The sequence below is a fragment of the Squalius cephalus genome (assembly GCF_949319135.1).
Source record: "Squalius cephalus genome assembly, chromosome: 7".
Lineage (NCBI taxonomy): Eukaryota > Metazoa > Chordata > Actinopteri > Cypriniformes > Leuciscidae > Squalius > Squalius cephalus.
In genome coordinates, this window is record NC_137128.1 from 3,887,328 (window position 1) to 3,900,121 (window position 12,794).

Here is a 12,794-nt window from a genome sequence, read left to right on the forward strand (position 1 = left end):
CTGTCGATTAATAGATTGCTTCTGTGGTGGGAAAAAAGCATGTCATATTCTGGCTACAGGCGAAGCAATACGAACCGTTTATGAATGTATTATAAAATGAAGCCTTCACACTGGTTAGTTTAGCTGGTGTCCTGCGGTGTTGCTCCAGAACTCCTGGAAGCTTTTGGTGGTCCTGGAGACATTGATTAGCTGTGTTTAATTAAGGTTAGAGCTAATGCTAGCACTGTCAGCCAACTCACAATAATAGCGTCATTATAAATAAACATCACTTTGGTATTATATGCGTAGAACGGCTTATAAACATGTTATTATATGTTAGATTATCAAAGGGTTACTCAACACGCTAGCAAGCAGTTCTTCTGGCGATTAGCAGCACAAAAGCCCGTCAGGTGTGTCTCGTATAGCAGAAATAATGTTAAAGTTCCCGTAACCACTTTAAACTGGTTTCATTATATGAATTAAATCATTAATTTACAAATTTAGTTAGTTAACAAAAAAAAAGAGAATGTGGAAAATGATTTTTTTTTTTTTAAATAGGACTTAAAATAGCCTAAACTAAATAGCGTTGACGGTCACTGCTACATAGAATTGACCACATTGTAAAAGGATTGCCATGGAAGGACACAGATGAAGTACATGAACAGACATTCAGTACTGAAAACACAACACAAATCTTCCATTTATTTCTGTTCAGTATGCTGAGATTGAGTGTGTGTGTGTGTGGTTGTGAAAATCACCAGTGACTTCAACAAGATCAAGTATAAATAATCAGAGCCCTTAAAAGTAGTGTGTGTCTCACTGTAGTGTGTACATGTAGTCAGCACATGTATATCATAACAGACTGAAACAGGCTTTACATGTGACAGCCGCTCACCGGCTCAGTTCTGTTAATGTGTAACAGTCCATTAATCCACAGAAGAATACAAGTCATAAAGCCAAGCCCAAATCTCAACAAACTTAATATAGATATTGCTGTACATCACATAACTGCCATCAGTTTATATAAGAAGAAACGATAAGATACACGTATATCTTAGAGCTGTAAGTTCACAATCACAGAAGCAGAAGATGTGAGGACTGACTCTGTCAGCACTGAGGACATTACCAAAGACTTGCACTGAGAAACTAGAGACATTTTAAAACATTTTATATGCATAACATTTCTTTTATATATGAAATATAAACAGTTCTGATTTTTTTTTCTCTAGAAAACTTGGCAAATGGAGATTTACGAGTAAAAAATATGATAAAATACTAAATATATAGACATCTAAAAAGCAATGACATTATAAAGACGTTTTTGGTTTATGTCATCAGTAGTAGAATACATTAAATCACAGAAAACTAAAAAATAATTTTAAAAAGCTCATACACGCATATATTGAGATTTATTTTCAGTAAGAATAATTCCTTTGAGTCTGTGTCCACGATACATACACTTTCAATACAAAAATATACAAAACAATGTACATGTTTCATTACAGAAGGTTGGTCATGTGATCAAAAACGGTCTTTCAGCTCATTGGAGGAAATCTGTTGATCAGCACTAGTCTCGACAGGCCACGCCCTCTTCATGACATCACACCCTCTGTGAGCCAATCATGACTCTGGAGACGAAGTTGACGATGGCGCTGGCGGGCTGCTCGGGGTCGTGCTCCGCGAACACATGACACTCGTTCTCCATGCCACTGCCCGCCTTCCGGGCCACGAACCCAAAGACCCTGCCGGGGGGGGGGGAGAGAGCTGTTACTCCTGTTAACATGATGAAGGATACCTGACCCGTTCTGGGCAACACCTGAAACACAGTCGTACTCACTTCGCTGAGCTGCAGCCGTCTCGTCTCCACCTGTGAATGAACACGGAGAAACAGTGAAAATGCCTATAGAAACTCAAGATGAAGTGCATGAAAGTGCAGAAGGGACTCACTTCCGGTCCTGAGGGTCCAGCGCACAGAATATGACTGTGCCGACAGCATAGTGTCTTCTGAAGAACAGTCTAGAAAGACAACAGGTTTCATCAGCTCCATGAATATTTTTTATATTTCATATCAGCTCCATGAATATTAAACTTTCCTGTAGCTCTAACAGTGGAGCGCTGGCGCTTGCAACGCCAAGGTCATGGGTTCGATTCCCAGGGAAAGCAAGAACTGATAAAAATGTAAATGTGTGTAAATGCTATGTAAGTTGCTGCCAAATGCATAAATGTAATGTAAATCTAATCTAAATTATTCACAAGTGCTGAAGCCCTCGCAAACCACAGCGACTTCAGGAACTACGCATCTAAATGTCTGTTTTGGAGACAGTAGCCACACTTCCATTACCCTTTAAATTGTGCAAATTGAAATTGAAATTGAAAATACACCTAATGGAAACACGTCAATTTAGCAAAAACTCACATAAATCACAAAACAAAATGTTACACTCGCATGAGGTGGTGTTGCAGGCAATTCGATAAAGGAATATTTCGCAAAACTGCAATGGAAACAGATGTTGTGCGTTCACAGGTCACATGACGTAGATGGAGCGGTGTGTTTGGACAGAAGACGAGACAGAGTTCTTCATTAAACTCATAAAAGACAAAAGTATTACGGAATATTGGATTCTAAACTACAAAGAAATGCCATAATTTATCAAGAGCTTGAAGCAGAAATGAGGGAGAAACTCCTCATAAATGCCACTCACAAGTGTAAGACTCTTTCCTGACCATTAATGTTGGAAAATACACCTACCTCTCCTTCCAGTAATCATAATGGTTAGTGGGTTGACTGTAATATACGTAAACCTACCAACATCCGATGCCATGATGTTTGGAATGGCTTATCGTGAGAGGAAAAAATGTAGTTTTAGCCACATAACGTCGGTTAATGGAAACACCGTCATTTCGCGGTAGTTTTTATCGTCATTTAGAAAATATCGCAGAAGTTGTGCGCACATCTGTAATGGAAACACGGCGAGTGTTACGCTACTGTACTGCTCAACACTGTGTGCTGAAGATCAGAGGGCCACGCCTGAACGCTGTATGCCACAGTGATCGACACCCGTCCATCAAGACCATGCTAAATGATGCATGCAACAGAATAATGATTTAGCATAATCAGACATGAATCAAATATTTGACATGAAACAGCAACACGAAATTGTTTATTTATATGTCCTTCTCAAACTGCTGTAAACTCCCCACTTTACTTCTGTTTTCACACTCCTCTTAAACCATGAGAAGTGGTGCAACGGCTGAAGAAACTGATGCTCAACTACACACACATTAAGAAATTAAGAACACAAAGGTTGTGTGTTCGTTTCCCAGGGAATGCATGAACTGGAAAAACGTATATAGTCAAACCAAACATTATTCAGACACCAGATACAATTTTTTACTAGTGTGTGCAGGACACTATAGTTCATTTCTGTAAGTGAGGAGAGCAAAATAAAGTAAACTGTGACATTTTATATCCAAAACAACTTCATACAGTGACTACCAGTGACATTTATACAGATTTGGGAGCAAAACTGATTGGGACACTTTGAGCTGATCATGTTTTGCTGAAGTGTGTTTTCTTTAATTGCTAATGCTCTTTTTACACACAGACTGAACACAATGAAGCATTGCTTGGTGATTGGTTGAGCTAAACTGGTATTATCTAATTGTGTAGTTAAATTTAACAGCTGACAGATATTCAACATAATTCATGTGTGAGACAGTCTAACAGAAGGACGGACAAAACCAGTCAAATATCAGCTGAGTTCTTGTCATCACCATTTTCTAAACTATAGTGAATAAACTGTGATACTGTGAGAAATGTTGAAGGTGTCTGAATAAACTTTGGTTTGACTGCAGCTCGAAAGCAAATCTCTTTGAATAACAGGCATGAGTGCAAGGTAATGTTTGATGTAAGGTAAGGTAAGAGCGAGTTACTTTCTCCGGTTGTCGGTGAGCGTGATTCCCTGCGAGGACACTTTGAAGTGCACTACGGTGGAGGCCGGGAGCGAGTGTGTGTTCAGGATCTCGCTGGTGGCCTTCTGCACCGCCTGATACCCCGTCAGAGACTCCATCTCCACCGAGCCCAGGAACCACACGTTACAGGCTGGGGAACACACATCACACACGCGATCTGAGACTTCAGCAGTCACGAGGACTCGTCGCTGATCCATGCGGTTATCGCTCAGTCATTGTGCTGAATATCGTGTTTTGGACTCACCTGCTCCTTGTTTCAAGAGTTCAGCTGCAGAATTGGTAATGGACTGTGAAGATGCACTAGCAGCCTCCTCTAGAGGATCTGAAGAGACACAACACTCATGTGATTAACCTAGAGCAGCGATGGGTGCTTTGAGGAGCTTCAAAACCTTTGCAAATCATCTGTGTATAAACCAGTGTATAAACTGCCAAAGTCATGTGATTTCAGTGAACAAGGCTTGGTTCGCCGGTAAGAGGCGATGATCTCTGTGAACCAATGAACCAGTGTCAATATGTGATTTTGACCTGATCTTGGATCATTTTTTCCCTTTGTAGACATTTAATTACACATTTGTATAATAAAATGGAAGAGTTGTAGTTATTACTCTCTTATTGGGCTGATTAATCAAGCTCTCCACTATGGAAGCTTGTTTCCGCCACAGAGTGAAAATTAAAAAAGGTAATTGCGACTTTTTAATCTCACAATTCTGACTGTTTATCTCAGAATTACGTGATATAAAGTCGTAATTGCAGGTTATAGTCAGAATTGCGTGATATAAAGTCGTAATTGCAGGTTATAGTCAGAATTGCGTGATATAAAGTCGTAATTGCAGGTTATAAAGTCAGAATTGCGTGATATAAAGTCGCAATTGTGAGAAATATACTTGAAATTCACTTTTTTTCTCAGAATTGCATGTTTGTGATTTTGACCTGATCTTGGATAATTTCACTCATCACTCATGGAAGAGTTGTAGTTATTACTCTCTTATTGGGCTGATTAATCAAGCTCTCCACAAAACAAACAAAAGAAGCCCTACAATTTAATAAAAGAACATTATACAGACACTTTATATTTTATGGTATAGGATGATTTTGTTCATTGCGTTTAGTAGATTACACTGTCAACTAACTATTTTCCATTGGTTTGTAAGAGGTGTTAAATGTGTTTCTGAGCTGCATTTACACTGTTCTGACCAGCAGAGGTCGCCAGCCTGTGGAGTTTCAATGCTTCAAAACTGGGAATTGCTTTGTGAAACAATTGGTTCAATGTTCTGAAAGCTTTGTTTCCCTTTCTGTCACTCGCTTCGACTCCTTGGAGCCCCAAACACCTCTGACGTATTCAGAATATCCGGGGAGTGTCCAGGCATGCAAATTCCACACACCAATTTCATTGGCCTTTTCTGAGTTTCGTCAGAGGTGTTTGAGGGCTCCCAAGAGTGGCCCCTGGTGTCTAACAAGTGGCCCCTGGTGTCTAACAAGTGGCCCCTGGTGTCTAACAAAGTCAAATTTAGTTCAAATTGAATAACATATAAATAAAGTTGTCCTGCTGTACCTCTGTCAGGTATGATGAGTTGGCATGGAAGAGCCAGAGGAGTGATGGAGTGCTGACAGACCAGAGCCGTCAGACTGCCTGAAGAGTAGCACACACACACACACACACACACACACACACAGCTGATGTGAGCAGTACTCGTGTATATATATGTGATTATGCCCATCTGTGGCAGGTTTGGTAGACTCACCGAAGTAGGGTTCATTGGGGCATCCCTTGAGCCGAACGCCCCTCGGGGTGCACTCGATGAGGAAGTGCCGCACCAGCTCGCTGGACGGGTCGGCTCCTGAAACATCACACACATCAGTATGACCCAGAGTGACGGCGGGCTGAGGAATACTGACATCTTCACCATTTACTCAAATATTATTATTTTTTTTGATTTTGTAAGCACATTGCATAGCTGTGCTTGGAGTCGACTGTTTTATTTGTGATAATGTAATGAAACTTTCCAAATTGTGCGATTTTTTGGCCAGAAATTATGAAAGTGCAAAACAAAAGCGAACCAACAAACTTATGTTGTAGTCAATGTTTTTCTCCTGACAGTTTCTTTTTTTTCCTATGATTTTTTTGCATAGTAAAATAAAACCTGTAGCTGTAGTTTGTGATTTTTGCTAAATAATTTTGTCAGATAAATACCTTAGCCAAGTTTAGTAGTGTTTTGTTCTTCCCTCATATTTAAAATAGTTAAAATATAATAAGTATTTTCCTTATATTTTGATGGTTTAATTGAAGTTGTAGGGTCATTATAAACAAACATCCCCTCTGGACACTACACTACACTTTAACTGTTGTATATTATGGAAACGGCACACATCAGTCATGACTAGCAGATCGATATGTTCAGCATGAGCAGGTAACGACGCGCGAGGAAACGCTGGGTCTCTCTGGAGGAGTGTGTGTGTGTGTGTGTGTTTGTGATGTTTCTCTGCTCACCTCTCTTGCCCTGCTGCAGTGTCGATGGAGGAGCTGTGGACACTTTCATGGCCAGGCCGTACGCGCCGCGGAACGAGTGACTGTCCCGAACGATGAAGGAGCCGGGCTCTGTGTCCTTCAGCAACGCTATAGCTGTCAATCACAAGCCAGAGGTCAGATGAGAGTCAGAAACACAAGCCAGAGGTCAGATGAGAGTCAGAAGCACAAGCCAGAGGTCAGATGAGAGTCAGAAACACAAGCCAGAGGTCAGATGAGAGTCAGAAACACAAGCCAGAGGTCAGATGAGAGTCAGAAACACAAGCCAGAGGTCAGATGAGAGTCAGAAACACAAGCCAGAGGTCACGGGGTTCGCTCGTACCTTGGTCTCGTGCGATGTCTGGCTTGTACCAGTATTTGGAGGTGTCCTGGACGAAGTTCACGGTCAGCTGCTTGCTGGAGAGCACCTCTGCCGCATCGGCGCGGGGGTCCGGAGCAGTCGGGGACGAGCCGGTCGGCAGCTCCGGCAGCACGCTGGGAAACGGGACACTGAGCGAGCTCCTGCTGTGAGGACTGGAGCAGCCGCTGGGAGATGTAGACGCTGACCCCTGCGAGGTCTCTCCGTCGAACGGCGGCGGCTGGCAGTCGAGTCCCTCCAGCGCCGGGCCCAGGCTGAACATCTGCTGCAGGGCTCTGGCTCTCGGCCCGCTGAGAGGAGAGCTGTGGGCGTTCGGCACAGGGAGAGAGTGCTGAGACGGGACAGAAGACACTGGGGCCAAGCTCACGGAGTCCGAGGGATGAGCAGAGATGGACTGTGGAGACCTGCATCAACCACAACACACACTATTGTTAGCTATAAAACTAGCACTGCAGGGGCTATTCTGTTACCTCGTCGTAGTGTTCACCTCTAAAGTGGACATACCATGAAAATCAGACTTTTTTCCATTTTTAAGTGCTATAATCGGGAACCCGGTGCTTCTAACAACCCAGAAAATGTAAAAACAGTGAAACCCAGTAACTGTGTCCTGGAGAGCCTTTCTCTGCAAGCATGTTATAAAATAAGCCGATCAGATCTCGCTCTCCTTCTGACGTATGAGGAGGATCTTATTATAATATTACCGGCCCTTAATCTGCACATTTACACACACAGCGCCGCTGAACACACACGACAACAGAGACCAGTTCTAACGCACTGATGAAGATCCAGCAGAGCCTGAAGCTGTTCTGTGGTTGAGCACAGACGAGCACTGAACACTATTGACCAGAACATGTCACCGCTGTCTTATAAAGACCTCAGGAACTGTGGACACTTGTGGAGAAGTTCAACATGATGATGAGATGATCAGTGTAACTCCACAACAACTACAGAAATGTCTCCACTAACATTCAGAAGCTCTTCCTGAGTCTCTCCGTAAGGCTGCACTCGCTACTGGTTATACTGGGATTCTGGATGAGGGAGATTGGCCTGTTCTGTTATTGCCGGAGTTTCTGAAGCTTGTGTAAAGACTCCGCCCTCTTCTGAACGGAGGCGGAGCTAAAGCTCATTTGCATTTAAAGGGACACACACAACAATGGCACGTTTTTGCTCACACCCAAAAAGGGGCAAATTTGACAAGCTGTAATAAACGATCTGGGTGTATTTTGAGCTGAGATTTCACACACACATTCTGGGGACACCATAGATACGTCACCTTTAAAATCATTCAGAGCTGCAATTGGCTCTTCAGGCAGTAAAAGCTCGATTAATGTCATGAAATTATTATGATGGCTCAATTAAAGTAAGTGGTAATTGTAACACAATTCACCAAAAAAAAAAACACATTATGAAAAATATTAAATCTTAACCTTTGAAAAAAAAGAAAGAAACAGTGAAACAAACATAACAAAATTATGACTTTACAAAAACTCATGACAAACATAAAACTTATGAGAGCATTTGAGAAATCTAAACACAGCCTGGATGGAGCGCAACTCTGACCTAAAAGCCAACAAATCCTCCAGTTTCTTCAGGGTTTTCTGCAGAACTGAAGGATCCTCAATCATTTAAAGTCCACGTGAAATCAAAATGGACAATTCTTGTTTATTTTATGGGATATTGTAGTGTTTAATATATATGATTTTGTTGTACACATCATTATATTGTTATAACTTCATTAGGCTCACAGGGGTGTAAAAAGTACAGAAAAAAAATATCCTCAAGTAAAAGTACCATTACTTTCCAAAAAATGTAGTGTGAGTAAAAGACCTTGTCCAAAAAACAACTAGAGTAAGAGTAAGAGAGCAGTTTAAGTACTCGTGAGTAGTGAGTCCTGAGGTGTGGATTCTGCCCTCGGATAATAAACACTGTGCGCACTGTAATTCACATTCTCTTTTGCTGTTTGTCAGAAAGAATAAATAATGAATAATATTGCGGCTACAATACAGCTGTACTGTAATGGACATGAAGACACACACTGTTTCAGTTTGCTCACCATCTTATTCTCAGCTTTTACTTTAGACAAACACACAATAAACAGACAGGCGGTTGATAGCGTGTGAATGATGATGATGATGATGATGATGACCGTACCTGTAGCTGTCGGAGAAGGACATGATGTCCCCGATGGCAGGCTGGACGTACGCTCTGTGCTGTGAAGCTTCATCTGACGCTGTGTGTCCCATAAACCCTGCAGTCTCTCTCGTGTCTGAAAGAAAACATGTGCACTGCTTACATACAGTATAAAACAGTGAAATGTGAAGTGTGTCAATAGTGGAATCACAGCTGTACACGCAGCATCAGTGTGACACTGCATCTGTCACTCCATGCACACAATCGTCTGTTTGAGTGTCACCATCGACCCGACCAATCTGTTCAATCCATCGACCCTGAGCCATTTGCTGGCAGCCAGACCAATGAGGTGATGGTGGGTGGAGCCATCTGTTGGCAGCCCGACCAATGAGGTGAAGGTGGGCGGAGCTATATGTTGACAGCCCGAACAATGAGGTGAGGGTGGGCGGAGCCATCTGTTGGCAGCCCGACCAATGAGGTGAAGGTGGGCGGAGCTATATGTTGGCAGCCCGAACAATGAGGTGAGTGTGGGCGGAACCATCTGTTGGCAGCCCGACCAATGAGGTGAAGGTGGGCGGAGCTATATGTTGGCAGCCCGAACAATGAGGTGAGTGTGGGCGGAACCATCTGTTGGCAGCCCGACCAATGAGGTGAAGGTGGGCGGAGCTATATGTTGGCAGCCCGACCGATGAGGTGAGTGTGGGCGGAGCTATATGTTGGCAGCCCGACCAATGAGGTGAGGGTGGGCGGAGCTATATGTTGGCAGCCCGACCAATGAGGTGATGGTGGGCGGAGCCATCTGTTGACAGCCCGACCAATGATGTGAGGGTGGGCGGAGCTATATGTTGGCAGCCCGAACAATGAGGTGAGGGTGGGCGGAGCCATATGTTGGCTTGTGTTTGAAAGCTTGTTTAAACTGGCTGTAACATGAATTAATGCATTTACTAATATTAATAACAAGCAATACATTTTTTTACAGTATTTAAATAATATTTGTGAACGTTAGGTAATAAAAATGCAACTGTTCATTGTTAGTTCATGTTAGTTCAGATCCATTAAATAATATTAACAGATACGACTTTGATTTTAATAATGCATCAGTAAATATTCAGATTAACATGAATTAATATTAATAAATGCATTTAAAGAAAAAAGTTCCAAGGTACTTCCTCCGGTTCAGAAAAGTTAAAAAGCATTAATTCAGTCATGACTCACTCTGGAAACACTAACAGTGAGTAAAACACTAGTGCATCTCCGCCCTTCAGCCTTCCCTCCTCACAGTGTGTGTCAATGAGTCAGTGTAGCTCACTACTCTACACATACCTTTACAGGGGGGCCTATAATATCATTAACCAGTACAAGTGTAATGTATTTGTTCAAAGTATAATGTATTTGTCTGTATGGGGTGAGCAGTGAGTGTATGAGTGTATGGTGTGTGTGTGACTTACCATGTTCAGCTCTATAGGATCCGAATGAAGGAGACAGAGTCTGTCTGAACGGAGGATAGTTCATCATCACACTCTTCCCTGAATCAACACACACAACAGCAGATCAGTCACACACCAGTGCAGCAGAGTGTGTGTGAGAGTGAGTGTGTGTGTGTGTGTGTGTGTGTGTGTGTGTGTGTGTGTGTGTGTGTGTGTGTGTGTGTGTGTGTGTGTGTGTGAGTGTGTTACCGTAAGGAGTAGATGGTGAGATGGGGAACGCTGGTGTTAAGGGCATCACGTCACTGCCAGTGTGAGAGTGAGTGTGTGTGTGTGTGTGTGTGTGTGTGTGTGTGTGTGTGTGTGTGTTACCGTAAGGAGTGGATGGTGAGATGGGGAACGCTGGTGTTAAGGGCATCACGTCACTGCCAGTGTGAGAGTGAGTGTGTGTGTGTGTGTGTGTGTGTGTGTGTGTGTGTGTGTGTGTGTGTGTGTGAGTGTGTTACCGTAAGGAGTAGATGGTGAGATGGGGAACGCTGGTGTTAAGGGCATCACGTCACTGCCAGTGTGAGAGTGAGTGTGTGTGTGTGTGTGTGTGTGTGTGTATGTGTGTGTGTGTGTGTGTGTGTGTGTGTGTGTGTGTGTTACCGTAAGGAGTGGATGGTGAGATGGGGAACGCTGGTGTTAAGGGCATCACGTCACTGCCAGTGTGAGTGTGTGTGTGTGTGTGTGTGTGTGTGTGTGTGTGAGTGTGTGTGTGTGTTACCGTAAGGAGTGGATGGTGAGATGGGGAACGCTGGTGTTAAGGGCATCACGTCACTGCCAGTGTGAGTGTGTGTGTGTGTGTGTGTGAGTGTGTGTGTGTGTTACCGTAAGGAGTGGATGGTGAGATGGGGAACGCTGGTGTTAAGGGCATCACGTCACTGCCAGTGTGAGTGTGTGTGTGTGTGTGTGTGTGTGTGTGTGTGTGTGTGAGTGTGTGTGTGTGTTACCGTAAGGAGTGGATGGTGAGATGGGGAACGCTGGTGTTAAGGGCATCACGTCACTGCCAGTGTGAGTGTGTGTGTGTGTGTGTGTGTGTGTGTGTGTGTGTGTGTGTGTGTGTGAGTGTGTGTGTGTGTTACCGTAAGGAGTGGATGGTGAGATGGGGAACGCTGGTGTTAAGGGCATCACGTCACTGCCAGTGTGAGTGTGTGTGTGTGTGTGTGTGTGTGTGTGTGTGTGTGTGTGTGAGTGTGTGTGTGTGTTACCGTAAGGAGTGGATGGTGAGATGGGGAACGCTGGTGTTAAGGGCATCACGTCACTGCCAGTGTGAGATGAGAACTGACCACCGTCTGTACTGAACACTGCCGCACACTGACACACACACACACACACACACACACACACACACACACACACAATCACTGGAGTTAACAAGCAATTCACCTAATGCAGGAATAACACAGATGTTATTTGACTGTGTTGGTATTTTCCGAGTGTGTGTGTGAAATGATTGATTACAGAGGGACTTCAACAAATCATTTGAATTACTAGAGGGAATTTCACTGACTCAGAGTGTGTGTTAATTTCTCTGATATTATTATAAATCAGGGAACTGGACGAGTAAATGAGTAAAATAAAGCGTGCGTACGAGTCGACATCCTCTTGATTTGTGCTTATAGGCGAAAGTGCAGTAATTCTGATGAAATGTAACGAAATTTCTCTCATGACAACAATCATGATCAGTATTCAAGATTACAATTTTGAGCAAAATAACTGAGATGATCAGTTTAACCATAATATAGCATGACTAAAACTATTGTAAAAAGCCCAGTCCATGAGGCAACTAGAACTTGACTGAACTTAAGTAAAGGTTATTGCTGTACCTGTGTGTGTGTGTCGCGGTCAGTGCTGGGCGTCAGTGTGTGTGTGAGATCCAGAGTCCAGGACGCGTGTCCACGAGCTGCGCTGGGATGAACACCATCTGAGGAAACACACATGAACACGGACACACACGGCGTTCACACACTCATCTGACATCACAACATCCAGAACTATGAAGACAACACCTATAATAGCGTCCACAACATCCCTCTGTTCACTATAAGCGCTGCAGTTTTATCGTCCGTCTCCTCTTTAAATGCTCGCGCTCTTTAAAGCAGGGTGGACTCTGGCCGGCTGCCATGTTTTATCCTTCATCAGCTGGAAAGAACTGATACCGTGATATCGTTTTCGGGTAAATAAATGCTTTTGCAATGTGCTGCTGTTGCGGCTAGTCAAGCAAATGTTTGTGCTTTGTTTCTGTTCGATATAACTGTAAATATATAAAATACTGATATTCTGGTCTTTAACTGCTCCTCGAACTCCCCGCTGTCCTGTATTGCTCTCTCATTGGCTGTCGGTCATCGCCGATGTAGTTTTCAGT

General features: G+C 43.3%; 1 protein-coding gene across 2 annotated transcripts in view; it reads right to left on the reverse strand.

Annotated features, from left to right (window-relative positions):
• Nucleotides 1–866: 866 nt before the first annotated feature.
• Nucleotides 867–12,794, reverse strand: part of tns3 (tensin 3) — a 47,040-nt gene continuing 35,112 nt past the window's right edge. For both annotated transcript variants that reach the window (XM_079875971.1, XM_079875972.1), the window contains exons 15-27: nt 12,256–12,353; nt 11,638–11,743; nt 10,412–10,489; nt 8,985–9,099; nt 6,798–7,237; nt 6,440–6,571; nt 5,694–5,789; nt 5,504–5,581; nt 4,196–4,273; nt 3,913–4,081; nt 1,927–1,995; nt 1,817–1,846; nt 867–1,721 (exon numbers count right to left, since the gene is read on the reverse strand). In XM_079875971.1, the coding sequence (XP_079732097.1) occupies nt 1,580–1,721; nt 1,817–1,846; nt 1,927–1,995; nt 3,913–4,081; nt 4,196–4,273; nt 5,504–5,581; nt 5,694–5,789; nt 6,440–6,571; nt 6,798–7,237; nt 8,985–9,099; nt 10,412–10,489; nt 11,638–11,743; nt 12,256–12,353 (1,631 nt within the window). In that variant the 3' untranslated portion in view covers nt 867–1,579. The remainder of the gene's footprint in view (nt 1,722–1,816; nt 1,847–1,926; nt 1,996–3,912; nt 4,082–4,195; nt 4,274–5,503; nt 5,582–5,693; nt 5,790–6,439; nt 6,572–6,797; nt 7,238–8,984; nt 9,100–10,411; nt 10,490–11,637; nt 11,744–12,255; nt 12,354–12,794) is intronic.